This window comes from Ascidiella aspersa, chromosome 1, assembly GCF_963924565.1.
Source record: "Ascidiella aspersa chromosome 1, kaAscAspe10.2, whole genome shotgun sequence".
NCBI classification, from domain to species: domain Eukaryota; kingdom Metazoa; phylum Chordata; class Ascidiacea; order Phlebobranchia; family Ascidiidae; genus Ascidiella; species Ascidiella aspersa.
The window spans coordinates 4,442,280-4,467,617 of record NC_139447.1 but is presented as its reverse complement, the minus strand read 5'-3'; the positions used below and the strand labels follow the sequence as shown (position 1 = coordinate 4,467,617).

Below are 25,338 nucleotides of genomic sequence, written 5' to 3'. Positions count from 1 at the left end.
ACTAGATAATTCTACTTCTCTAATTTAATGAATTAGAACAAAATGCGACTAATTCTAATCTAGTTTGTGAATTGCTTTATCTAATATAGTTCTATTTTAATTTGGATTTTACCAAAAATGCTTTTTTTTTCTGAAAAGCATAAGCTATGCTAAAACCTACAAAAATTAGCACACAAATTTTGATGAAATACTCTAATTTTAAAAAGCCATAATAAATCTAGTTGTTCAAGTCTGTGTACAACATGTCGCTAAAGTTGCAGCCACTATCAATTGTTAGGTCCAACATATCCCTTTCGGAAATCATTAAGAGCTCACCGCGAAGCACAAAAACCAAATGCCAGCCATTTGCTATCTAGCCGCGCCAATTGCTATCTAGCAACATTGCTGAAAAATAACCACCAGCATTTTATCTGCACAGTCTCAACTTATAATTTAAAGTAGGAATGATCAGTTTTTTTTGTGTTTATGTACGATTTTACGTGTGACTGATCCTAGCTGCACTAAATCATTGACCAAAAAAGTCTTGAACTGGATTATTCAACCAATTACGTTGACAGTCGTAAAATAATCCAAAAATATTTGATCAAAATCTATACCTCTCCTAGTTTGTAAAAAATGCAATCTTAGCGCAGATAAAAGTAAAATGCTCTTAATGTACATTTCCCGGTTTATGTTACTTAACAACAAATCTTTTAGAAAAATAATATTATATTTTTGGGGTGTTCAAATGATTTCTGTCATGGTCCACCACAGCCAAACCGCTGATCCACTATATAGGAATAGCAAACATATTTAACAATGTACATGTTGTAATTTTAATGGTGTCCTTTGCCCTGGAGCTTCAAGCTTGAGTATTTAGATGAGCAAGAAAAGCCAAGTTACATAGAACGGTAGCTTACTAGTTTGACCCATTTTCATCCAAAAACATGACCAACTTTTTACAAAGGTCCCACAGCCTTTTCAAAACATTGTCAGTACTTAATATTTTTTAGGACTATATTGGAAGATCCACACAAGAAGCTAAAAAGATCCGAAACCGGATGGAGATCCGCCATCAGAACACTAACGGTAGTATATACGGCAAAACCAAATCGACCAGTAGCGGTTCATACAAGATTTATTGGTTATATATGTATAGCCTGGCGAAAAGACATGCATGCTTAATTTTGCAAAAAAGACGCGTAATTCACTCTCGCAACCGAGTCTGAATAAATTCAACAACGCCATAGAAAAAGTGGGCATAGTGCGTTTGTCTTGCTCTTTTAAATTACATACAAGGGTAGAATAAAATAGTTATCAAATCTCGATTGTCGATAGGTCTGGGAGAAAAAAAAATAAAAGAGTTCAATTCACAATGGTGAGTGCGATAAGGCAATTGCTTGATTCTATAGTAGAGCTAAAATAAAACGGAGTAACGAAGGCACTTCAAAATCGTAAAGGCTACAAAAAAGGCGGTTGTCGTTAAACGTGGGGTATAAATTGTTTGACCAAGTTTAGTTGACGGCTCGAAATAACAGGCAAGTACAAACGCACACTTAAATTAAACTGGACCCTGCCTCGAAGTGTAAACCAGGTGTTTGTGAATTGGGGGCACTTGAATTGATAAGCGACAGAAATAGTTTTTTTTTGTCAAACGGAAAATTGTAAAGCGGTTCTCGTGGTGCGTTGTCTTAATGTTAAAGCGGTTGGGAGTTCGTTTCTATATCTTCACAAAATTGGTTCGCAATCAAACAGAAAACACACAGCACAATTTTGGACAAGCGGCTAAATGGGTGGCACTTTTTAGCCCAGAGCACAATTTTAAAGGGGCGAATGGCGCTTAGCAAAACGTAGCACCGAAAGAAAGTATACTTGGTGAGCCTTACACATAGGGTTTATATTGGGGGTCGTCAGCACACGAAAGAAAAGGCACGCGGGCGAGAATCAGCAACAACGTCGATTGGGGATAAAGTGCACGGATTAGTGGGAAGAGTCGCTGAGACGGAAGAAAAAAAAGTAGCACGTTATTTTATTGATAGGGAAAAGATGTAATGTTTTGCTAAATAAGTTAAAATCATGCTTTGAATCCCAATTAAGTTATTTATATTCTTAAGGCAAGAGACCAATATCAAAGTCCCAATATAAGTTTAGATATTGCAGTTAACGTATTGTCTCAGTTCGTAACCTTTAGGTGGGTTTTCTAAAGATTGATTGCATGGCTAAAAATTATGTGTCATAAAGCTAAGATGTAAAAAGGAGGACACTTTACGGCGGTGATTTGCAACCAGGCAGTAGTTGTACTATTTATGGAGGTGTGACGCAGAAGAACAAAGGGTCTTTATTTGAGATGGCGTGAGGTTTAATTAAAGCACCAAATATGTATTGTTGCATTTGGCCAGACGCGCGGCCGCTGCGAAAAAAGAGACACCGAGCTACGTTTTTCCACCCTGTTGTTAAGGGTTCACTACGAAGCCAAACAGACTAGTTTGGTTTTGAATCCAACAGGTTATCAAAAGGTTTCGAAGTAATTTGATTTGAATTTCGTAAGCCGTAAAAATACTTCATCTTAAATTAAAATTCACTTGTTAGCGGAACAAGGACGAGCTATCCTGTTACGAGTTCCTACCTAGAACGCCGCGTCTGTGTTTGTACAATGTACATTCGTGGAAAAACGACAGCTCGAAGCGCAGCGTGATTTTCAGTTCCCAAAAGTTCGTCGTATAGGCGGCACGATATAAGCGGTAAAGCGCAACTTGACGGGATACTACTAAAAGCGTATAAAAAGGCGACTTACAGAAAAGTATATAGTACCAAAAAGCATGTTATAAAAAGATTACCGCGGGGAGAAAAAAACAGGGCATACATGGGGTACCAGCGTGCGCCCGTTAGGCGTGTGTATTTTCCTACGTCGCGTGCATAAAAGAGAAAAGGCTAGAACCGGTGTGTCGAGCAACTCAAAAACTAAACATAATGCGCATAATGTAGTTGGTCAATTTGTTGAGTTTGAGCTTGATTTAAGTATATGCGGATAGTTCACTTATATCCATTCGCACCCAAGACACATTAAGCAAACAATGAGACACAGTAAATTTGCTGGGAGTAACTCCTAGATTAAAATCGAACTGTGATAAACCATGCAAGGCAAACACTTAATACAAGTGTTTTAGACCAATCGCGGAGTTTTACCTAATATAGTTCACTGCTTTCGACTAACAAAAGTTGCAGTAAGTTTTACCAATATGTTTTCTCGCATACAAGTTCATCAGAAAAAGAGCTTGTCTTGATTTTAAGTCCAAACAATGAGACACAGTAACTTTGCTAGGAGTAAGTCCTACATAAAAGTCCAACTGTGATGAACCATAAATAGCAAACACTCATTACAAGTGTTTCAGACCAATCGCGGAGTTCTACCTAATTGATTGCTTTCAACTAACAAAAATTGCTGTTAAAGTTACAAATACTTTTTCGCATACAAGTCCATCAGAAAAAGCTTGCCTTGATTTTGCCAACAAATTTTCCCGAGATTTCACGCCTTTTTGACAGGCGCGGTGGTACCGAGTTCAACCAACACAATATAACGTACCCTAAGACGAAGCACACTGCAAGAAGTAAAAGTCGAAACGGCACCGCGGACGCGAATTTACATTGTCCAGGGGCGCGATGAAAGAAGAACAGTAACGTAGGAATGTCAACAGGAAAACACTTGGTTTACGATCAGCCAGCCGTCAGCCAGGACTGCAGCTTAAATGATATGAAGGGACTGAAACTAAACGAAGGCCTCAGAGCCACCGCTCTTGTTGCTAAGAATTGACGCGTGCTCCGAAGATTCGTCCATTCCAGGCACGTTCTGGTAGGCCACAGCAGGGCCGCTGCAAAGACAAAACTTTGAATTGAATCATTTTTTTTTTGCAAAGCACTTATTTTGGCCATTTAGGCAATATCAGGTTAATTTAGGTCTTATTCAGACGATTAAGTTCTTATTCTGTACTGGATATTACTGTGTATTTGGCTGTATTATGTGGTTGGTCTAAATACTGTGCTTTTATATATTATTCTGCTTTAGGTATTGTTGCTTTTTAGGACTTACTGTGTGATCCCCTGAACTTTTCAAATTAATTAGACAACTTAGATGAAAAATATTTGATGAAGAACTCTCTACTTACCCCCAGTTTGTCAAAATTGTAAGCTAAGCATAAATAAATTTAAAATGCTTTCTTTCAATGCAAAACGCCAGAAAGATTGTAAATGACCGGTTGAAGACTACGCACGGGGATAAAAAGTATAATCCAGGTTTTCCTTGCATTACGAGGGGCAATATATTTCTAGTTTAAAAAATACTTTGTAAGTATATTTAAAAAAAAAAAAATAAAACAATTATCGCGATTGCATGCCTAATAACATCATTACTATGGTCAAACAAAAAAAAGTAATAAAATTGAAACGTTTATAGTCCTTTTTATTGCAAATTTTATTCTTTTTTTACAGCGTTGGGGCTTTCTTTGTAACGTCAAAGCAGAATCTATCTAAGCTTGTTTTAATAAAATCATCAGCAGAATGCCTACGGTTAACATTACGATATTTTGCCTAATCCTATTAATACCGCAAATTACCTTCCCAAATCCTGACAAAAAGAACCTAAATGCAACATATGTTAAAGTTCGTCTTGCCAAATAAAAACTGTTAGTCGGGGCATTGAAACGTTTGTCAATCAGTGGAGTCCCTTATACCAGTGTTTCTTAATGAGGTGAATGGTTCACCCCAGGGTGGATAAAAAAAAGGGGGGGGGTGAACAAACTAAAAGGGGTGAATAGGGGTGTACCGTCAGAAATGAATGATAGCTTGCGAACCAACCTAAGTGATTTTGTGCTATTATATATAGACGAGATAATTTTATCATATCATGAGACAAGGGTGAATGAAATCTGAAGATAGATGCTAGGGGTGAACAAAACTAAAAAAAGTTCAAGCACTGTCTTATGCCACAAAGCAACTCACCCGATCCGACAACGCCACTTCTTCCAAACGAAGAGCCCGGCGATTGTGAGAATCACACCAAGTATGAGGCCTCCGAACCACAGGGCCGACATAGAGCCGCTTGAAGGTGCGTTAGGGGCAACCGCTACTTCTGCAAACAAAAAACAATATTATCCATCTATGTACACAGTATGTCATCTATCAATGCAAATATGCCGAAAGTGCCCCGCCTATGTTACGCTTTTTCGTGATGTTATCTTCTGTGCAAACTTCCGAGCAATATTCGGCTTTTAAAAAGAGGAAGTATAGCGATTCACAAAAGTAAATGGTCGTTATTGTTGCATGACAGCCTTTCTATTGCAATTTGTTTTTCTTGTGCTTTTTGCGCCATTTTATTTATTAATAAAAAAAATAGTAAAAAAAATTGTCATGTTGTTGACTGTGCGTAACGAAGTGATCGAAATTATGTTTTGGCAAACTAATGCTATTTTTTCTTTAATGAACGAGAAATGAAGCCTGTTGTTTTTGCGATATTCTCGCTACACGCTACATATTTAACACGAAAACACTAAGTATATAACACACGCCGTTTGTAAATTGTCACGGCCATTTTTTGGTCAAAGTCGTGCAATTCGCTTAGCTAAAATAATAAAACGACCAAAAAAAGTTTTTTTGCAATTAATATATTTTCTTTGAGCAAAAAAATTCGTTTTGTCTAATTTTAGGGAAGTTTTTAAATAGGACTCCAGTTCTCTTGTAGGAATACCTACACTAGTGGTACGCTTTTTACCCAGTGATACATAAGCAGCTTTACAGTCATTTGTAGAGTTGAGAGATTTATCACAAGTGTAATATTATTGCGTCAGCACTCAGCAGTTATTTAACATTCCATCTTTTTCACATGAAGTGATCTATAATCCAAAATCTACCGAATTAAAAACACACAATACTGAATTTGATCAAAATTGCCAATTTTAAAACGTGTGGTACGCAGCTTATGTAAAAAGTCATTTATTATAAGCGGTCGGTAAAGGTTTAGAACCGCCCTAAATTATTATTTTACATGCAACTTACTGTTTGAGCAGTTAAGTTTCGGGGCATCGACGATGAAGGTGCCATCCAACTCAATAGGAAAGCTGCACCTGAATAATAAACGAACACGGGCAACTTTACTAACTATTCAATTTTATAGATGTTTTAATAATAGAAAAATATTTGTAATCGAAACCAATGTTGTGTAATCGAAAAATGGCCTTTATTTAACAAATAGTGATTGAAAAAGTTGCTTGGTTGAATGATATCTTAATATTATTAGCAGCATTAGTTTTTGATGGAAATCTCAATTTAAAAAACTTACATGATGCCGTCTCCGAATAGATCAATTGTGGGGTTGTCCATCAAGTATTTTCTCATTTCGTCCATGAGGCAGTCGCACACAAACGAATTGTCGTCCACAAATATCTTCTTAATGGTTACCTGAGTGGCATGAAAAGGCAGAATGAATCTTTAAAAATCCGGTATGAATATTTAAAACTATTTTAGGAAACATATAAAATTATTAAAGGGTTTCAATGGTCATCTCGAAAACCCCCCCAAAAATTAACCTTACTGTAACGGCCATAACTACTTCTTAGTAGGTTTTGATGACCAATTTAAAAGCAGCCATGCTCAGAATTTTTATACAAACAAAAAAATGGAAGAAAGCTGCTATTTTGGATGCTTTTAAGTTGCCACTAACCAGCCAGGTGATGAAAAAGAGCCATGTTGCATATAAGACGACTGTAAACCGGACTTTTAAGTTAAAATGATTTTATACGTACTGGCATGATTTTTTTGCTTGAAAGTAATAAAAAATTAAAATACAAAACTTTTTTTAAAATATTAAGTGGTTAACTTACCGATGGAGCATTTGTTAAAGGATGGATGGTTGACAAACTTATGGTCTTTAAGTCATTGCCTTCCAGGTGAATGAACCTAAACCAAAATGGTTTAATATCACACACTAGGCATGCAGGGCAACATGTTCTAGCAAACTTTTTTAAAAATAATTAAAGCTTTTAATACATAACAAACTCTAAGACCAAACACAACATTAATCTTATAACAATTTCCCCATAAAATGAGTTAGGGGTTAAATATTAAGAGATATGTGATTGTATTACCATTTAAGTTAATATTCTAATGACTATTTAAAAGTTTATTCTTGAGTCCAGCTTTACCTGATATCTTCTAAGTCCTTAAAGGCATTTGGACCGATACTGCCAATGACATTGTTGCGAAGGTACAGCCACTGCAACTTCACCAAACCCTACAAAAAGATTTAAAAAAAAAAACAAGAGGTAAAAATGTGAACAGCAATATATAGTAAGCAAAAGGTTCCTTCTCAACAAAATAAAAAAATAAAAAAAGTTTTAATAAAGAAAAGTGAATTCTAATGATTTTTTTTTTCACTGAGAGAGGTTTGCTACTGTTATCTTGGTTTTGTTGTATTTGAAACTAGACTTGTGTAATTTTACCATAACTAAATTTAGGCTGATTTCAGATTTGCAGTTTTGCCAGAAGCAACTATATTGAGGCTTTTGAAAGTGTTTAGTGGTTCTGTTGTTTGTTTGGATGAAATAGAACATAATAACAGGATGTGGTGGGAAAGAGAACTGTGGTCGTTATGGAGTTTCTTTGAAACTGATCATGCATAACTCAGTGGGCAAAGCAATAGAATTATCTGTTTTGACTGGCATAAATTTGGCCTTGGTATATCCTAAATCAGGGATGTCCAACCTTTTAGCAAAATGGGCTGCATTGCCACTTTAAACATTTCGATGGGCCGCAAATCCCATTAAATTAAAGGGGTGACGTCATAAGTTACGTCATATCGTGACATCCTAAAACAACTTTACTTATAAACACCCGCTATTCCAGATAGAACTTGTGCGCAAATACGCAAGAATTAACCCCGGGAAAGCGAAGTTCTAATTGTACGAAACGCGAAAAATTGAGTTAACATGCCATATCATGCCATGGTACGACACCATTTATTTCCGTAAAACAGTCCGCAAAAACACACATTAAAAAAACACACACATGTTGCTTAACAATGATGCATGCTCAAGTGTTCGATAGATGTTGAAATGCGACATTAGACTCGATTATAGTCTCAGAAAAGCAATTGTTTTAAATAAAGGCTACTGAAATTGAGAATAAGTGGTGGGCCGCATGTAAACATCAGGCGGGCCGCAGGTTGGACATCCCTGTCCTAAATAATTTTGCTTAACAGACAACTAAATGTTCTGAAGTCCATAAAATATGTTGTTGTACCCTGCTTTACATTTTTTTTAAGTATAATATCTTAATGGTAATGGTTGTGGAATAGGTTGAATAACACAAAATTAGGTATAACAGAGATTTCTTCCTATTAAAACCTTTTTAGCTTAAGCACCGGCTCCGAAACTTTTCTAAAAATTTTGCCTGGTGGACACGTTGCAATTTAGTCAATCGCCTCAGACCTACAAAAACTTAAGGGTCAGTTAACCGAGGTTTCTTGCAACAGATGCTTTATGATGGAGAGATCATAAAACACGCTTTATGATAGAATAATACCGGATAAATAAAGAAAATAATGATGATGGACAATGTTTAAAACATAGACTAATGTTTAAAAACATTCGCTAAACCCAAAGATTAATTCTCTTTGCAGACCCTCTAAAATTGCTGTACGGACTGTACGGAAACAGCTGAGCTAAAGGGTGTCATTTATTCAACCTCTCTTAATTAATATAGCTGTGGTAAAAGTACTATCAGTACCTTAAGCATTCCATCTCCAATCTCCAATAGTTTGTTATTGTCCAAAACAAGGATGGTAAGCTTTTCCAAACCACTAAAAAGTCCATTTTGGATGCGATACAGCTCATTGTCTCTCAATGTCAATGTGGAAAGGGATTTCAGCTTGAAAGCCTGAAATAATAATAAAATTTGTATGGTGTCAGTAAATTACTAAGTGGTGTACTTTTTTAACATTTTATCAAAAAATCATAAAACAGTTAGTTCTGTAGAATGACATCAAAACAACAATAATTCTATCCCAATACAAAAAAAACCAGTAAATTGCTTGCTGCAGTAAGAAAATCAGCGCTTATAGGATTTGTATAGTTCATTTTAACGAATATAAAATAAAACAATTCTTACATTTTTCGCAATAGTAGTGATCACATTGTTATCCAAACGCAATTCTTCCAGTGAAAGATAAGAAGTAAAAGCGTTTGGAGGAATCTTTTGTATTAAATTGTTGGCATACGTAATGGTCAGCACATCCTTGTCAAATTGATCATATTTTGGAGTAGCTGAAAGGTAAAAAATATTCAGTTTACAGTTTGGTTTTGTTTTGTTGGACAACCAACCTAGTAAACAAACATAAATTCAAATAAATGCATAAAATCTACTCTTTGAGGAACCACAATACAGATATGAAAAAGTGGTACAACATATTGTAAAAAACACTAAATTGTTGATGGAAAAGACAAATATTTAGCTGATTGATCAACACAGCTAAAGCCATTCGTAAAAATTAATTTTTAAAGGTCTAGTCGCTTTACACATTAAGCTTGGCTTGGCAGAAAACCACACAAAAAAGTGCAGAGTGCATTAAAGCTTCCTGTAAAAAGGTGCATATAATTAATCACTGCTGAACAGGATACAGACCAACCATTGAAAGATTGTCGCAAATTTAACAGCGTTTAGCTTTATATCTTAAAACTAAAGGTTTTTGGTCGCGAAATTCTGTAAAACACTTGTGAACAAATTGTGGTGATACTGTTTTTCTTATCGAAGTAATCCAAAATGTATGACGGTTAACTGGATTACGAAAATTAGCAACAAATTATTGGTGCCAACGATAGGTGTAGCACAGTTGTTCCCAACCTGGGGGTCGCGACCTGAATGAACGCTCAAACTGTATGTTTAGCTTGTTGTGCTTACTTAAATCAGGACATTTTAGCCAATTAAATATGTCTGGAGACTGGACTTTTTCCCAATTTGAATTTGCCAATTTTTAAATGTTTTTTTTATTTACTCTGGTTTATGTATCATACACTATAATTGGGGGTTCGCACAAATTATAAAAAAAATTTAAAAGGGTTGCAAGAACAAAAAGGTTGGGAACCGCTGGTGTTGTATAACCCCTGGCATAACACCAAAAATTTGTATGTAGCTCATGCTTAAAAAAGATAAAACCGTTTTTTTTCATTGGAAAATCACACAGTTGGAAAAAACAGTTGGAAAATGCACAGTTGAAAAATGCACACTACCGTTTGTCTGATTTCATTTCCATTCCAAATAAACACTGGAAATTGACGTAAAACAAATATATTTGTTGAAACCATTCTGACCAGACCTGCACAACCAGATTTTTTAGCTTTTTAAAATTAGAATAGAATAAGTTCATTTTAGTTGCCACAAATCTGATTAAAACTAGAATTACTGAATTCTTCAAAAAAAAATTTTGACTAAAATTTGAACTTGAATTACATCTAACTATTCACAGTCAATTTAATTTAAATTACAACTCATCTTATGAGTGTGAATGGTAAATATGTGTGTGCTTTTTTTATACGTTTAAGCATAGCCTATGCTTTTCAGACTGTAAAAATTGCTTACAAGACATTCCGACCAAAGTGTTTTAATTTATTTTTTTTATTTCAACTTAGAGACTAAAAATGATGTTGGACAAAGTAGAATTTTGAGTCAAACCAATATTAGATTATAATTAGCTGCATTTTGCTGTAAATCATTGAATTAGTTTTGGAACACAATACAAGTTTTTTTTTTTTAATTCCAATAAAAATATCAAAGCCATAATATTGAATAAAAACGACATTTCGCAATTTACAGAGGTTTCAGCAATACCTCATGCCATCATCAGTGTAAAAATCAAGGGAAGATAAAAGCGATAAAACGTAAAAAGAAAGGAAAAATGGACCAAAAAGAGCAGCGAAAAAACGCGATGTATGGGTCAGTGCGTACAGGTATTAAAAATTGAAATCCTTGAATTTTATTGAAATCATTGAATTAGAAAACTAGAATTATCTAGTTGTCCAAGTCTGGCAGGTTAATTATAGTAAAACAAACAAATTAAAGTAAATTTGGCTTACCTGTAAGTTTGGCGGAACCCTCGGACGAGCAGTCAATGTGGCGCGACATACACTGGCATTCTTTCGGACAATCCTGCGACACCTCATGATTCACTTCAACAGTGTCCTTCTAAAAATTGAACACAAAGTTTGATAGTCTGGGTTTGACCTTAGGCGTCGAATGTGGGCATGCAGAATGTGTTTTACAGTCCTGGATTTCAGACAGGGGTCAAAACGCCCTGAAATTATTTAATAAATGTGCAAAATTGATTCCCGTAGCACAGTTTTAGTTCACCCAAAGTGTTTCCTTAACTACTAAATAGGCACTACACCATAACCCCAAACTATTATATATCTTGATAATAAATTGCAAAACCAAAAAGGTCAAGTAGATCGACATCATCTTGATTAAGATGTTTCGATACGAGCTTGTATCATCTTCACAAGCTACATTACAGATCCGTGCATAGTATACCCAACCTATTATATATCTGTAAATGAAATTTCTGCAAATTAATGTTCTGTTTCTGCCCATTTAAATTATAAAATTTTTAGCCTAAAGGTGCTATAAGAAAGTTTTAAAAAACAAAAAGGTTTGTTTCTGTAATAACATGTAACAGTGCAAAAGTAGTTCTCTATGAGCTCACATTTTTTATAAAGTTAATAAGCAATTTTTCACTGGTTGGAAAATAAAGCTTTGTAATTTTAAAAGTTTGGCGCTTATTGGTGCGACAAACGTTTGGCTGCTGACTTAAGTAAACTTATACATTAGAAACACTGTTTATTCAATTTGTTCTCCGAAGAAATAAAATCATTCGTTTGTTTTATTGTTTCATTTTAATTTCATTCGAATTAGGATTTTAAAAAGATGGTGCATTTATGCGCACTACATGTTCTGGTCTTTTTAAATAAAGTTGTTTTACATCTTTTTATAACCTTTGTGGTGTTGTTTGGATCTTACGATATGTTTAACAGATCAACAACTAGAAGTGTTGGAACAGGCTTAGATCCCAATAAAAAATAAAAAAATAAAAATTAATATTATTATTTTCTCACATTTTTTTATGTAGCTAGTTAAGCATTAAAATGCAAGATAAAACATATTCAACAATAAAGTAATGCCCAACATACATCTGAAAGATTCCCAACACTTGGTTTTGGTTGCGTGTGGCTTCCATCTGTTGCAGTTATAGTTGTGGAGGCAATGGTTGTGGTTTTTCCATTAGTGGCGGTGCAGTTGTACATTCCATTGTCGTCTTTGTTAAACTTGTGTATCACTATCGAGCCATTTTTGTAAGCTTCAATTCCCTCAAATCGATCGGCGGTATGGAAGCTGTAACGATCAGATCCCGGTGCCACCCAAACAACAGATGCCCGCGGATATGTATCTAGAAATCAAAGAAAAAAAATATTAAATATATACAAATTTTCCTTGCTGGTTTAGTGCTAGAAAACAGTCTTGGTTTAAAATTTATGAAGATTTAAGTTAATCAAACTGTAGAAATGTTGGTTTTATTTGATTTGTGAAACTCGATTTTTTGCTTGTGTGATTGAAATACTAACAACTGAATGTCTCTTCAGGCCAGAAACAAATCACAAGAACTTTAAATTGGCCGATTCTTTAACCACAAAGTTGCCAGCATTTTACCATACGCCATTAAAACACTTTAGGCATAAATTTAAACTGTGTCTGAAAGGTTGCAAAGCTGCAAACAATTTATCAATATTAATAAAAAAATGGCAGAAAACAAGCCAATAAACTGGTTCACATGTAACTATTTTTGCACAGGAAAAAATCCAATATCATTTTTTGGCAAAACATCAAGTTTCAAGTTTACCTTTTGTTATGCAATCAAGTTGAATGCTTTGGCCTGGTTTTAGTTGAGTGGATTCAGAAATTCCAGTGATACGAGGATCTTGGCAAGTTATTTTATTCTCATCCTCGGCATTTTCAACTAAAATAGGTTCAGTGGAACCAGGAGAGTGCCTAGATAGAAAGTAATTGAGATTACTCAACAAATAAAGAAAAAACTTCCCATTAAAAACTATATTACCATGTAAAAACAATTACATACTTTTAGGACACTGACATGTTTCCTATAATTTGTTCTGTGCATACTTTTAAATCTGTGAAAGTCGAATGAGCTACTAATTAACCCATTTTAAACCACTTAACAATGTTTTAGCATATAGCCCTTTTCACAACATGAAAACAGGCAAGGTGATTTTATTCAGTTTGTAAGCAATTTATGTGCTGGCACACAGTAGTAGCCATTTCAATTTGCAGCAGCCGAACTAGCATAAAACTTACCCAATACATGTGAGATTTTTCAAAAGAGGCTGCACCCATTTGGTTGCTTTAATCCAGGTGGTAGCTGCCTTCATTGCGCAATCACATGACCAATGATTGTTCTCCACATCAATAGACTATACAATATATTTGATAATTGTAAAAAAAAATATTTGAAATATAACCCCTCTTTTGTTTTACTATAAGGCAAGAATATATAAAAAAAAATTTAAGTAAAATTTCTTATAATAAAATGGTAAAAAACACAACATTGGACATAAAATAATATAAAAACAAATGTTAACCTGGGAAATGTTAGAAGACACTCATTTATCATATATGTATTCAAACAATCCACCTTCTTTTAGATATTTTAATTATATATAATAAATATAGTGAAGCTTTGTAGATCAAAACAATTTAAGTGTAAGCAGTAAGATTGACCGGTAGTAATGGCCTTGGGCAAAATTCATGCAACAACTACTACCTTTGTTCTACCGGGCACTAACATAACAAGTTTACAACAGCATTAAAACAACAATAACACTAATACAAATTGTTGTACAACATTTTTAACAGTCAACAAGCAGTATTTATATTTCATCAATATAATAACTGACAATGGATAATGGTGCATACTGCATAGTGTATTGCATAGATAACAAGGTAAAATACTTTAAGCTTTTGCCAATTTTCCTTCAAAGTAATGAATGCTAAGTGTGGTTCACACTAAAACAAGTGTCTAGTTGTAAAGACATACGTTAAAAATAGGCTTTTTTTTAAAAGGCTGACAACAATTTCAAAAAGCTGACTAAATTATTTTGAGTTTTGTAAATGATTTAGGCGCATTTTTATGCGATTCTGACTTGAAATATTTTTGACAAATTATGAATTATCATGTACATTTTTTGAAGTAATAACCAATTACATTATATGCTTGTGAGGGCTACAGAGTTGGTTAAAAAAAGAGTCCGACTCCGGCCAAAAAAAAATAAACCCAAGTCTGACTCCGATCAAATTTGCGATTTCAACTTGTATTTCAAACATTTACGTAACTAAATTACCGTGGATATTCAGCAATCCACTTATAGCTGTGTTGTACAATTCAATCACTCACAATACATGGTTGGAAAATATTCCACCATAATCTGCTATTCCACCTTTACAATTTCCAATTGGCGGCCATATCAGTTTTATTTTTATAGCGTTTACCAAAAAAAAATGTCTAGAAACCTCAGAACACATATATTTGACAACTATGGTACAAACCTTGAACATGTTAGCATGTAGCCCCTTCAACCACTTGGCTTCAAACGTGTATAGATCATTGTTGTTAATTCTTAGTGTGTTGAGATTTTTAAGTTGAGTAAAAGCATGAGGGTGAATAAAAGAAATATCGTTGTAACTCAAGTCCAAGATAGTAAGAGACTCCAAGTCGTAAAGTAAAAAGTGTTGAACAAATGTTAGCTTGTTGTGATCCAAAAATAATTCCTGCAACACAAAATGAAGATACTTGTTAATCTATTTAGCGATAAGAATCTGTTAATCTGTTTTGCAATAACAAACCGATTGCTAATTTTTTCTATTCATATGAAACAGCGGAATGGAACTATGCAGAAAAAGAGGATTTGTTAAACAGCAAGTGTGTCCTTTGACAAATTTATTTTAATTTGAAATTATTTTTATAGAGTTGGGAAATTAGTCCTTGGACTTAAATGGTTGAGAACCACTGTACTAGATTACTACGGCTGAATTTGAGCTTTGTTCGGAGTAATTGAGGGGAAAAAATAATCTTGTACAATAGTATGGATTAATTTAAAATGTGCCAATAGTGCAATATTATCTATTGTTTCTTGTAACAAGAATACAGATACAAAGTAATGTTATACAAATATAATATTGTGAATAAGTAATAATTCTGTATTCTGATATGAATCATATCAAAAGTTAACAGCAAAAATGATTTTTAAAACTGTACCTGCAGCTTGAGTGGATTCCATTCAAAAATGTCATCAGTTATTTTAGTTATTTTGTTCTTACTGAGACATAATCGCTGGAGATTGTCGAGGTTGTCAAAAGCATCATACATAATACTTTCCATACCGTTTGATGAAAAGTTAAGAAAAGTGAGACCACTACCGTCAGGTATCTACAGAGCAAGATTGAAAATTCATTATATATAAAAAAAATTAACAAACATATTTTAATAAATTTAACTAGTACGCTATTAAATGAAACAAAAGTTTATGAACTTATGTCTGTGTCAACTGATATATGTATGATATAACGAAGAAAATTAACGAAATATAACAACATAAAATAAAATTTATACCTAAAAAATCTCCATGAGCAATTTCAACAATTGTTATTTCAAACTTACTTAAAAAAATATGATTTAGTTGCAGGTTTATAAGTAATTTATTGCAGACCACTATTTTACAAAAATTGTGTACCATATGTTTATTTTTTCCAAGCTTTAAAACAGAGCCTAAATTAGTGAAATTTCCATTATGTGCGAATAAAAAAAATCCTAACTAGTTTTACTTAAGCTAAGTACAAATAGAAGCTTACCGAAATGCATTTATGTGAGTTTCGTACAAAAATAAAAGTGTCCAAATGACTTTTATTTGAATTATGTGCAAACAAAAAAAAGTGCCCAATTTACTATTATGTGGGAATTGTACTATTTGCTTTAAAAAGTATGTTTTATTCTATATTATATAATATTTGGCAGTAATTAAAGCCTTAAAAATGTACACTTTTACATAGATTTTTGGCCCATGCCAATTTGGGCAACGGTGGACATGATAAAAATTAGAGTAAACTATAAAAACGCGTATCCATACATATACAGACCAATGCTTTCTTACCGATGTAAGATTCTTGATTTGATTAAAGCTGAAATCGACGGAACGAACTGTATTAGAGAAAGAAGAAGGAAGAGTAGACATTTTAAAATTGGTGCTCGGATCAGGTTTGCAATTGTACATTTCTGTGGTGCAGATGCAATGTTCAGGACAGGCCTGAGTTGTTTTTGAATGGAGTGGCTTCACCAGAATCAGCAACAACAAAGGAATGGAAAAGCGACTTAACCAAATCATTTTGACAAAAAAAATTTCCTAAAATCTGCAAAAAAACTGTTTTGATGTTCTTAAATCGTAATTCAAGAGAACAAGCCTTAAATTCCAAATCTGCATTAATCTTTTATAGTTTAGAGCGAGCTGTAGAGTCCAATTCTGTCCAAAACGAAAATTCTAATTCAACCTCCTAAGTTCGGTTCGTACTACACAGCCTGTATTTTACCAATAGTAACTAAAATAAGGTGGATATACAGCTCAATCAACTGGTAGGGGTGTCATATAAATCATCTATCCAAAATATTGTTTAAATTTACGATGTATGCACATTGCACATGTCGGACTTCAGAAAAAAAAACAGACTCTGTCGAGTCATGATTCTGAATCCACATGACCCCTGATTTAAAGTTTGAACAGGTTTACCCGGTTAACAGATCAATAATTCTCTAAACTTGTACAATCTGGCAATAGAACAAACTGGAAAGAGGAAAGCGCCAATTGGTTGTGGTTTTCAGACTTAGGACTTAATTTGTTGATCTTTGACAAATTATATCAAACACCTAACGCTCAAGACCAATTATTATGTAAATCGCTTACCATACAGGCTTTTACAATAACAAATAATTATTTAGAAAAGCATTTTGTACATGGTAAAAAGTTATAATCATTCAATACCTGGTAAACAATTGAGGTCAGCCTTCCAAGAACCACATTAATGAATTGAAATAGAAAGGCAGGTTAAACCGTAGGTGAAAAAAAGTTAGGTACAGGACAAAATTTGGAGCTGGTCTAGAATCCGGCGCTCTTTCACTAATGTACATAAAAATTAATAAAAAAAAAAACTTGCTTCAAATGCCGCATACCACAACGCATATTGTTTGGGTTAGGGTGCGGGTTAGCGTTTGGTTGAGGGTGGGTCAAGTTATTATTAATAATAAACATAATATTACTTGACCAACCCTCACCCAAATGCTAACCCGCACCCTAACCCAAACAATATGCGTTGTGGTATGCGGTATTATTTTGTTTTGTTTTTTGCATAACTTTTCACGTACATAAGTGAAAGAGCGCCTAGAATCCTACCATAGCATTCCAACAATTATTAAATGAACCCACAATATTTGGGTTAGGGTATGAGTTAAGGATTATTATATTAATTATTTAATAATATTGCATATCCCAACCTAACCTAAATGTTAACCCGCACCCTAACCCAAATAATGTGTGATGTGGTAGGATCCTAGACAAGCGCCCAAAATTTACAGTCTGAGTGCCCACATTTTTGGCGAGTGTAATTTGTCGGTGCAAGTATAGACACATCCTGATAGGTGATTTAAGATTTTTACGAAATATTAACACCCTGGGCAATTCTCCTGTTTTTGCTCGTGGCAAACTACATACCTTTTATTTAAAAATAAGTATTTATTGTTCTTAAGACGGGGCTGGTCTAGAATCCTACCACAACGTTGAAATCATTATTAAGCAATGCACAATATATGGATTAGGGTGTCGGTTAGTGTTTGGGTGAGGGTTGGTCAAGTATTATTGTTTAACACTAACACTTGACTCACCCAAACCTAAACGTTAACCGAAACGCTAACCCAAATAATGTTCGTTGTGGTAGGATTCTAGACGAGCGCCGTATTTGTTAAAGACGACAACTGATTAACTTACAGTATTTTTAAAATGACTTCTTGTAAACCTTGATGGTTTAAAGAACTTCTTACAGCACTGCATGTGTTTATTTCTAAAGTATCTACCTTGGTAGGTATTGTACAAATGAAAACGTACTGACACGAATGATGAAGTCGCCATTTTAAGTCCACGTTAGACGTGAAAAACACACCGGCAAAATAAAACGAAAATAAAGCAGATTACCACTAAATGCTGAATAAATAAGCACTAACTACAATATGAACACAAACTAGTCCACGTTCAGCCTTATCTTTCCGTTTGATTTATTTCGTCGCGTCTAGACAGAATTTCCAGGCAAGAGACACAAGGAAGAAAGCATATCGTGAACACAATGACCAAGTGTTACATTCTCCAAACATTGTGACGAATAGACACTTTGCTTGTTTTTTTGTTGTTAAAACTTTACCTAATAAAGGTAAACGTTATGCCAATCTTCGACTCATAGGCCCAACTTCCTTTTTAGATAGATGATCTGTTACATAGCACTTCCTTCCAAAATCCAATGGAAAATTGACATAAATAACTCATATAGAAAGTGAAAAAATAAAAACGTAGCGTAGTTTTAACAATATTGCTGCCAATCAAAGATATTGTAATCTTTCTGTGCCAACCAAAGAGTCTTTTGGGCCAACGTAGGTTTAGCCACAGCGCCAAAGATTGTGGTTTACCTCTAATTTTACAGACGTAAATTTATGTCATTCCGCTTGAAAAACAACACTTGGTCACGAAAGAAGCAAGTACGACCGAAAGGAAGTTCTAAAAAAATCGTCGCAATAAGAACTTAAAAAGGTTAAAATCTTTTTTTACATAATGAATGGGCCTATTAAGGAGACTATTGGTTGACATTTTAAAGGCTTCGTAGTTTACTTATTTATTTAAAATACTGCCCAAGTGTCCAACCTATTTATTTCGACGAATTTTTCGGAACTTACTTTTGGTTGTAGCCTACCGACTTATAATCTCAAATAACTGCTTCTTTGCTGACTAATAGTTTACGGATTCAAATCATGTGACTAACTCATGTAAATAATGTGTGTGTTTAGGAGGGTTACCATACATCAGGATTTGTCCTGGCATGTCAGGGAATTTGGTGAACATTGAAGTCTGCGCAGGGCGGGTCCAATTGGGTGAAACGTGGCCACGCGTCCTCCAAAATATGTATTAAAACAAATTTTGTTCGAACATAGCGAGTGTGAAATAGGTTCCTCGTATGCCTGGTCTTAGCATTTTCATTACACCGTTATAGTCCTAAGGCGCACATTTTTGGAACATCAACGATGCAAAGTGGTTTTCGCTTTACGCGAATCGATACGATCCTTTTAGCACAGTATTTGTATTGAAGTTAACACCTCTCCAACCCAAAACTTCAACACAATGAACGAACTGTGTAGCATTCTTCAGGTTACTGTACTGATTTATGGCGTCACGTTTAGATTAACTTTGTAACGGGAACACACAATAATCCCTATAAGTAGCAATCGGCCTACCTAAACAGAAAAATCTCTAAAACCATAGTATTAAGACCAGCGACATAATAAGGCAAAATGCGCAGTGATGTCCAGTACGGAATAAGGCCGAAATGGCCAAAACAGCGGCTGAAACTGTATAGGTAGAGGGTATGGGACGATCGGGGGCCATGGGTATGGCATCGGACTTTTTGGTGTCGACGTGTGGACGCCCTAGTTTGACCGGGACCGTCAGTGTGCCACTGTTTTCGCAACGGATTGTTTCCCATGTTTATTGTTGGGTAAGAGGAGGGGTTACAAAATAGGTTAGGGTTGAGATTTTTAGGGGTGGGGCTTTGGGTTAGGTAAAGTGTTGTTTAGGCTTGATTCTGACCATTTAGGTCTTATTCTGACGGGTTTGAGACTTATTCCGATTTAGACGGTACTACGTCTATTAGGTATTAGTCCTATTTTAGTCTTGTTCCAAACTGTGTTTTATTCCGACGTTGATGTTGTTCTTATCTTGGTTATGGCTGGAGTCCCTAGTAACATCGCGTTGAAGTAGGTTTGTGAAAACATCTATGAAAAAATTATGCCCGGTATAAGTTCGTAGCAATTTAAAATTTCCGGTAACCAGAATGAATTGCGAAACACTGAAAGCTCTCGGCTCGGCTCTTGGGCACGCCTCAGTCAACGCCGGCCATGAGTATAGTGACGTCAAATTGGGCAAAGTAGTAGGAAAAAATGGAAAATAACTTTTAAACGCTACTTTCGTAGCAATTTAAAAGTTCCGGTTGGGGTTCAATGTAAATATATAACACTTAACTATAAACTGGAAAAAGTATTGAAAATCGATTTTTAAGTCAGTTGTTATTTTGCTAAACACTAAGGACAATGGTCGATGTTAAAATACAGAAAATATTCAACCTCGCAATCGCTGTCAAGTATCAAGAATTGATCTTTTTAACGTCACCTTACTGCCTCTCTATCACTGCCAGTGGCCAAACGTTGTGTAAAGCCACACGTATATAACCTGTCGTTGCTTTACCTTCGACATGGATTTTTCAATTTAGTAAAGTTTATAAACGCATATTCGTCAAATTGACTCACACAAGCTAACTGTTATACTAAACCTGTCAATATATATTAGGCTCCTCAGGATGCAGTGCTTCAGCCTGGTTAACATACCAAGTTATCAATTACAATTTGTGGCGCTCTTTCACTTATGTACGTAAAAATTAAAAAAAAATTTTTCTTTAAATGCCGCATACCACAACGCATTTTGTGTTAGGGTTCGGGTTAGCGTTTGGTTGAGGGTGGGTCAAGTTATTATTAATAATAAACATAATATTACTTGACCCACCCTCACCCAAACGCTAACCCGCACCCTAACCCAAACAATATGGGTTGTGGTATGCGGTATTATTATTTTTTCTTTTTTGCATAACTTTTCACGTACAATAGTGAAAGAGCGACCAATTTGTTGCTTGAATCCGTTTAAACCTTCTAATTGGCTTTAAAAAGTCCGTGGAAAAAGTTGCAAAATCACTGTCATATATCATTTCAGTTTTGGGCGGTTCAAGACATGTTTTAAAAGTACTAAGGCGAGAAATGTATATCGCCATGTATTCTCAAAGATTAGAAGTTTAAGCCAAATAGGCCCTACAAGATTTTAAAGACATTAGACTTCACTAGGGTATACTAGTATACTACTAAAACAGTTTTAATATAAAGTAATAAGTACATTTAAATAAATTAAAATTAAAAAAATTACACATTTGGCTTTGCCTATCCAACCGTGACAACAGCTGACCGACAAAACAATTTTATCATTGAGCTAACGACTTAGAAGTTGTTTTTCGTGCAGCAAAATATAACAGCAGTCCAGCACCAACCAAGACATCATTTGCTCTTTGTTTAAAAAAAATGAAGGCACTTAGGCGAATTTTACCAGATGTTCAATCCCGCTTTTATTCGGTTGGCCAAAAAGAACAGAAATTTTACCCAGAAGCACCCGCCCCTATTCCGTCCGAAATACAGTTTCTACGCGACTTTATCGACAGCAAATCAAAGATAGTTGTGATTTCAGGCGCTGGCTTATCCACAGAGTCGGGTATACCAGACTACAGGTCTAAAGATGTGGGTATGTATGACCGGGTTAATCACAAACCTATGCAGCACAATGACTTCATTAGAAGCGACGCATTTCGAAAAAAATACTGGGCACGGAATTACCTTGGTTGGGACACGTTTTCGAAGTTTCTGCCAAACAACGGACATAAGAAGCTCAGTGAACTGGAAGAAAGCGGAAAGGTTTTGTGGCACGTTTCACAAAACGTAGACGGTCTATGCCACAAGGCTGGCAGCAAAAACCTTACCGAGCTACATGGCTCAATGCACAGGGTTTTATGTCTAAATTGTAAGTCAAAATCACCAAGGTCTGAGCTACAGCAAAGATTTAGGGAAATCAATGCAGGATGGTCAGCTCCTATAATGGGGTATGGTCCAGACTCAGATGTGTATATCAAAGATGAGCATGTCTCAAATTTTAAAGTGCCAAAATGTGTGAAGTGTAATGGAGTTCTGAAACCGGACGTCATATTTTTTGGTGATACTGTGCCCAGTCAAATCGTTAAATTTGTCTTCAGTCAAATAGACAGCTGCGACGGATTACTAGTTGTTGGGTCCTCACTGCATGTATGGTCTGGATTTAGATTTGTGTCTCATGCGGCAAAGAAGTCAATACCTTGTGTGGCTATTAATGTTGGCCCTACCCGTGCTGACCACTTGCTACACTTAAAAGTTAATGCTTTGTGCTCTAACGTTCTTAAATCTGTATAGTCATGGTTTAGTCTAAAATTGTGAAAACATATGACTTCTTGGATACACTATGCCAGATCTGTAATGTAGCTTGATAATAAATTGCAAAGCCAAAAAGGTCAAGTAGGTTTACATCATCTTGATTTAGATGTTTTGATAGGAGCTTGTAATATCTTCGGTTAATAACGCCCTCATTCTATAACTTTGTCGACTTAACAACTTCGTTTAAATTTAGAACTATAGCATAAGATGCCCTTTCATGTTATTGTATGAAGTTTGTTTTTTTCATACACTTTTTTGTGCAATAGTGTCAATTAATGTTTATTAATGAAAAACACTTTTTGTTCGTAATCACCAAAGTTTTTTTGACATGATATTAAGAAAAAACTTTTGCTTTAACATACATTTTGATATAGTAGTTTAAATTCAGTCAATTTTGTGGTGATTTTCTGTTTCTTTAAATATTTCTTTACTTACACATAATGTACAATACCATATTTTGTTTTATTGCAACTTTTTCAGAGACAGTATTAGTAAGTGCAACAAAATATAGAAGATTACATAAGAAATATACACTGTAATAAAAATGAGCCAGAAATTGCATATAACATTAAAACACATTGGAAAGTCTGAAACACTTTTGTGCAGATTTACAATTTTGGCTTTCTAACAAATCTAGACATTGCAAAGTGATGAATAGGATATGCAGGTTCTTGATTAAGGGCCATATTTCCAAGAATTTGGCCAACAACAGGCGACAACTTAAATCCATGTCCTACACCAAAACAGAAATATAATGTTACTAGCAAAAAAACCTGAGTAAATAGTGACAAAAATGAAAAATGTAATGTCATTGATGAGAATAATAAGTTGAAATGTTTATATTGCAAATTGAAAATTTTAAGACAAAGATGACATATACCTGAAAATCCTGTTCCAACTATAATGTTTTTATACGTTGGAAGTCTGTCCAAAATAAAATCCTTATCTGGTGAGTCCTGTAAAGTTGAACACAGATTACATAAACCTGAATATTATATATACTCAGGGGCATATCCAGGAATCCAAAAAGGAGGGTCCCAAATTTTCTAACTTTAATGAATCATGACGTCATAAAATAGTGACTGTAATGACATCATAATTAGGAAAAAAATCATACAGCCAACTAACGCCCAGCGAAGGCAAACACATTGCGTCACTGACACTCCCGCCAGCGTCAGCAGTAAAACTGTTTAGTGTGCAATCGTTAAATTTAGGCGAAAACTTAATCAAGACCCTGAAATATGTGTGATTGATTTTGGTTGAATCATGTTTTGACTATCAGCAATGTAGTTTCATGAGCTAAATTACGCATTTCTTTCAATACTAAAGATCATTTTTTCCGGGTGTTATTATGCCACGATTAGTGCAACATCTGCGCCGAGCTGTGCGCCAAGTCACCTAAAATACAAGCTGCAGTTGAGGGAAAATAGTTGCATCAATTGCACACTATTTACATGGTCTTAGGACATGCCAATAGAGAATATTTTGTATTTGCTACTTTTATTACATAAATATGGCGACTTTAAAACACGTACGACAGTCATTGTTAAACCACCTAATAGAATCTGCTTCAAAAAAATGCCTCTGTTACAACATTGAATATTTGGGCAGACAGCTAAACAGCTAGGAACATTAGTTGTGCAAAACTTGTTTTTAGTGAATAAAGGCAGAAGGCTAGACGTTGTCAATTTTAGAATACGCACTTGCTAAAATCTTAAAAAAAAAAATCCTGCGTTTACGGTCTACTTTTGTACAAACAAGAAACTAAAAACAGCGTGTTTCGTTATATTTTCCTTACACATTTGCAAACATTGCCGCTTAGGACAGTGAGTTAAACCCTGACAAAAATGGTAATATCACTTTTCCTGAAACCCCATGGATATGTGACTGTATGTGCATCTGTTATAAAACAGCTTAATATAAAATATATATATTCAGCCTACAGTGTAAAAACAGCTTTCAACCAGAGCAGGTTCAGGATGTAGGTTTGGTAGGTGTGTTTGAACTATTGAAGCCAGCATTTCATCATTTTTCTTTGCATCCTGTTGGCTTTCTGGGCTAGCAACATCTCGTCTGTCAGGATCCATTGTTACTCCAAAATGGCAGCAAAACTGTTTACAAATTAGTATCAAAAATTAAAGGCTGAGCTTAGTTATTGTGTATAAAAAACGTGCAGTATAAAAAGTTTTGATTTGGCGATACAAGTTTTTTTTTAAATCTACCGACAACAACTTACATTTTAAAATTTTCGGGGGCCTGCATGTTTTAGATGCATTTTTGGGACCAAAATAATTTTAGATTCAATTGGATTAGAAACTTTTGCAACCATTTACCTTGGTTCATAAACAAACCTTCATTAAATCTGGATATTCCATTACTGGCGTGGAATAAAAGGATTCTGGTATACCTTCTACGTTTGTATTAAATATAATTGTTGGAAAATGATTGTCAACATGAAACAGACTCGGATTCTTGCACTTCCAAAATGCAACTTTAACTTTTTTAATCTGTAAAATCATGTCACAAATATAACTACATCTCAGCAACAGAACTACAAATATGACATACTTACCGTAACAGGCAAAGCAGTCTGTAATGGCTTTAAAAGCTTGTTAATCCAAGAACCACAGGTTAAGACAATGGATAAACTTGTATATTTCCCTTTGTTAGTAATTACCTCAATTAAAGTATCGTTTATTGGAAAAATGCTTTCAACCTTTTCAGAGTCGCGGAAATCACCCCCAAATGACAAAAATGACTTCTGTACAAGAATAAATAATAATTGTTTAAAGTTGTGTAAAAACTCCAACTGGTGATAAGCATTCTTTTAAAATAAAATAACCACATATACTTCAAGTTACGAACCTGCAATGCTTTTAGGCAAAGGCTTGCCT

General features: G+C 34.8%; 3 protein-coding genes across 3 annotated transcripts; 1 reads left to right on the top strand and 2 right to left on the bottom strand.

Annotated features, from left to right (window-relative positions):
• Positions 1-1,101: 1,101 nt before the first annotated feature.
• On the bottom strand, positions 1,102-16,498 carry LOC146166655 (uncharacterized). Its single transcript, XM_083389178.1, has 15 exons — positions 16,236-16,498; positions 15,344-15,514; positions 14,635-14,856; positions 13,387-13,502; positions 12,914-13,062; positions 12,207-12,463; positions 11,097-11,205; positions 9,136-9,290; positions 8,755-8,904; positions 7,173-7,261; positions 6,852-6,927; positions 6,311-6,429; positions 6,028-6,095; positions 4,975-5,104; positions 1,102-3,848 (listed from the first exon to the last, which is right to left on the bottom strand). Exons 1-15 carry the CDS (start codon positions 16,464-16,466, stop codon positions 3,746-3,748), a joined length of 2,145 nt encoding a protein of 714 aa, XP_083245304.1. The 5' UTR covers positions 16,467-16,498; the 3' UTR covers positions 1,102-3,745.
• A 4,939-nt stretch (positions 16,499-21,437) lies between these two features.
• LOC146166654 (NAD-dependent protein lipoamidase sirtuin-4, mitochondrial-like) lies at positions 21,438-23,136 on the top strand. The gene has a single exon (XM_083381852.1). The coding sequence runs from the start codon at positions 21,509-21,511 to the stop codon at positions 22,421-22,423; it is 915 nt and encodes a 304-aa protein (XP_083237978.1). The 5' UTR covers positions 21,438-21,508; the 3' UTR covers positions 22,424-23,136.
• On the bottom strand, positions 22,932-24,941 carry LOC146166653 (peroxisomal sarcosine oxidase-like). The gene is made up of 4 exons (XM_083381864.1): positions 24,796-24,941; positions 24,388-24,555; positions 23,325-23,400; positions 22,932-23,177 (listed from the first exon to the last, which is right to left on the bottom strand). The coding sequence occupies exons 1-4, from the start codon at positions 24,817-24,819 to the stop codon at positions 23,053-23,055; spliced, it is 393 nt and encodes a 130-aa protein (XP_083237990.1). The 5' UTR covers positions 24,820-24,941; the 3' UTR covers positions 22,932-23,052.
• Positions 24,942-25,338: the final 397 nt, after the last annotated feature.

What these genes read in the sequence shown, in the direction of transcription:
- LOC146166655 (XM_083389178.1), bottom strand. Translation starts at nt 16,466, where the DNA reads ATGATTTGGTTAAGTCGCTTTTCCATTCCTTTGTTGTTGCTGATTCTG. An exon ending in AAATCAAGAATCTTACATCG is followed by an intron (nt 15,515 to 16,235) that starts GTAAGAAAGCAT and finishes CTTGCTCTGTAG; the next exon opens with ATACCTGACGGTAGTGGTCT. An exon ending in AAGGACTTAGAAGATATCAG is followed by an intron (nt 6,928 to 7,172) that starts GTAAAGCTGGAC and finishes ATTTTGGTTTAG; the next exon opens with GTTCATTCACCTGGAAGGCA.
- LOC146166654 (XM_083381852.1), top strand. Translation starts at nt 21,509, where the DNA reads ATGAAGGCACTTAGGCGAATTTTACCAGATGTTCAATCCCGCTTTTAT.
- LOC146166653 (XM_083381864.1), bottom strand. Translation starts at nt 24,819, where the DNA reads ATGGAATATCCAGATTTAATGAAG. An exon ending in AATATCCAGATTTAATGAAG is followed by an intron (nt 24,556 to 24,795) that starts GTTTGTTTATGA and finishes ATTTGTAAACAG; the next exon opens with TTTTGCTGCCATTTTGGAGT. An exon ending in AGTTGGAACAGGATTTTCAG is followed by an intron (nt 23,178 to 23,324) that starts GTATATGTCATC and finishes GTTTTGGTGTAG; the next exon opens with GACATGGATTTAAGTTGTCG.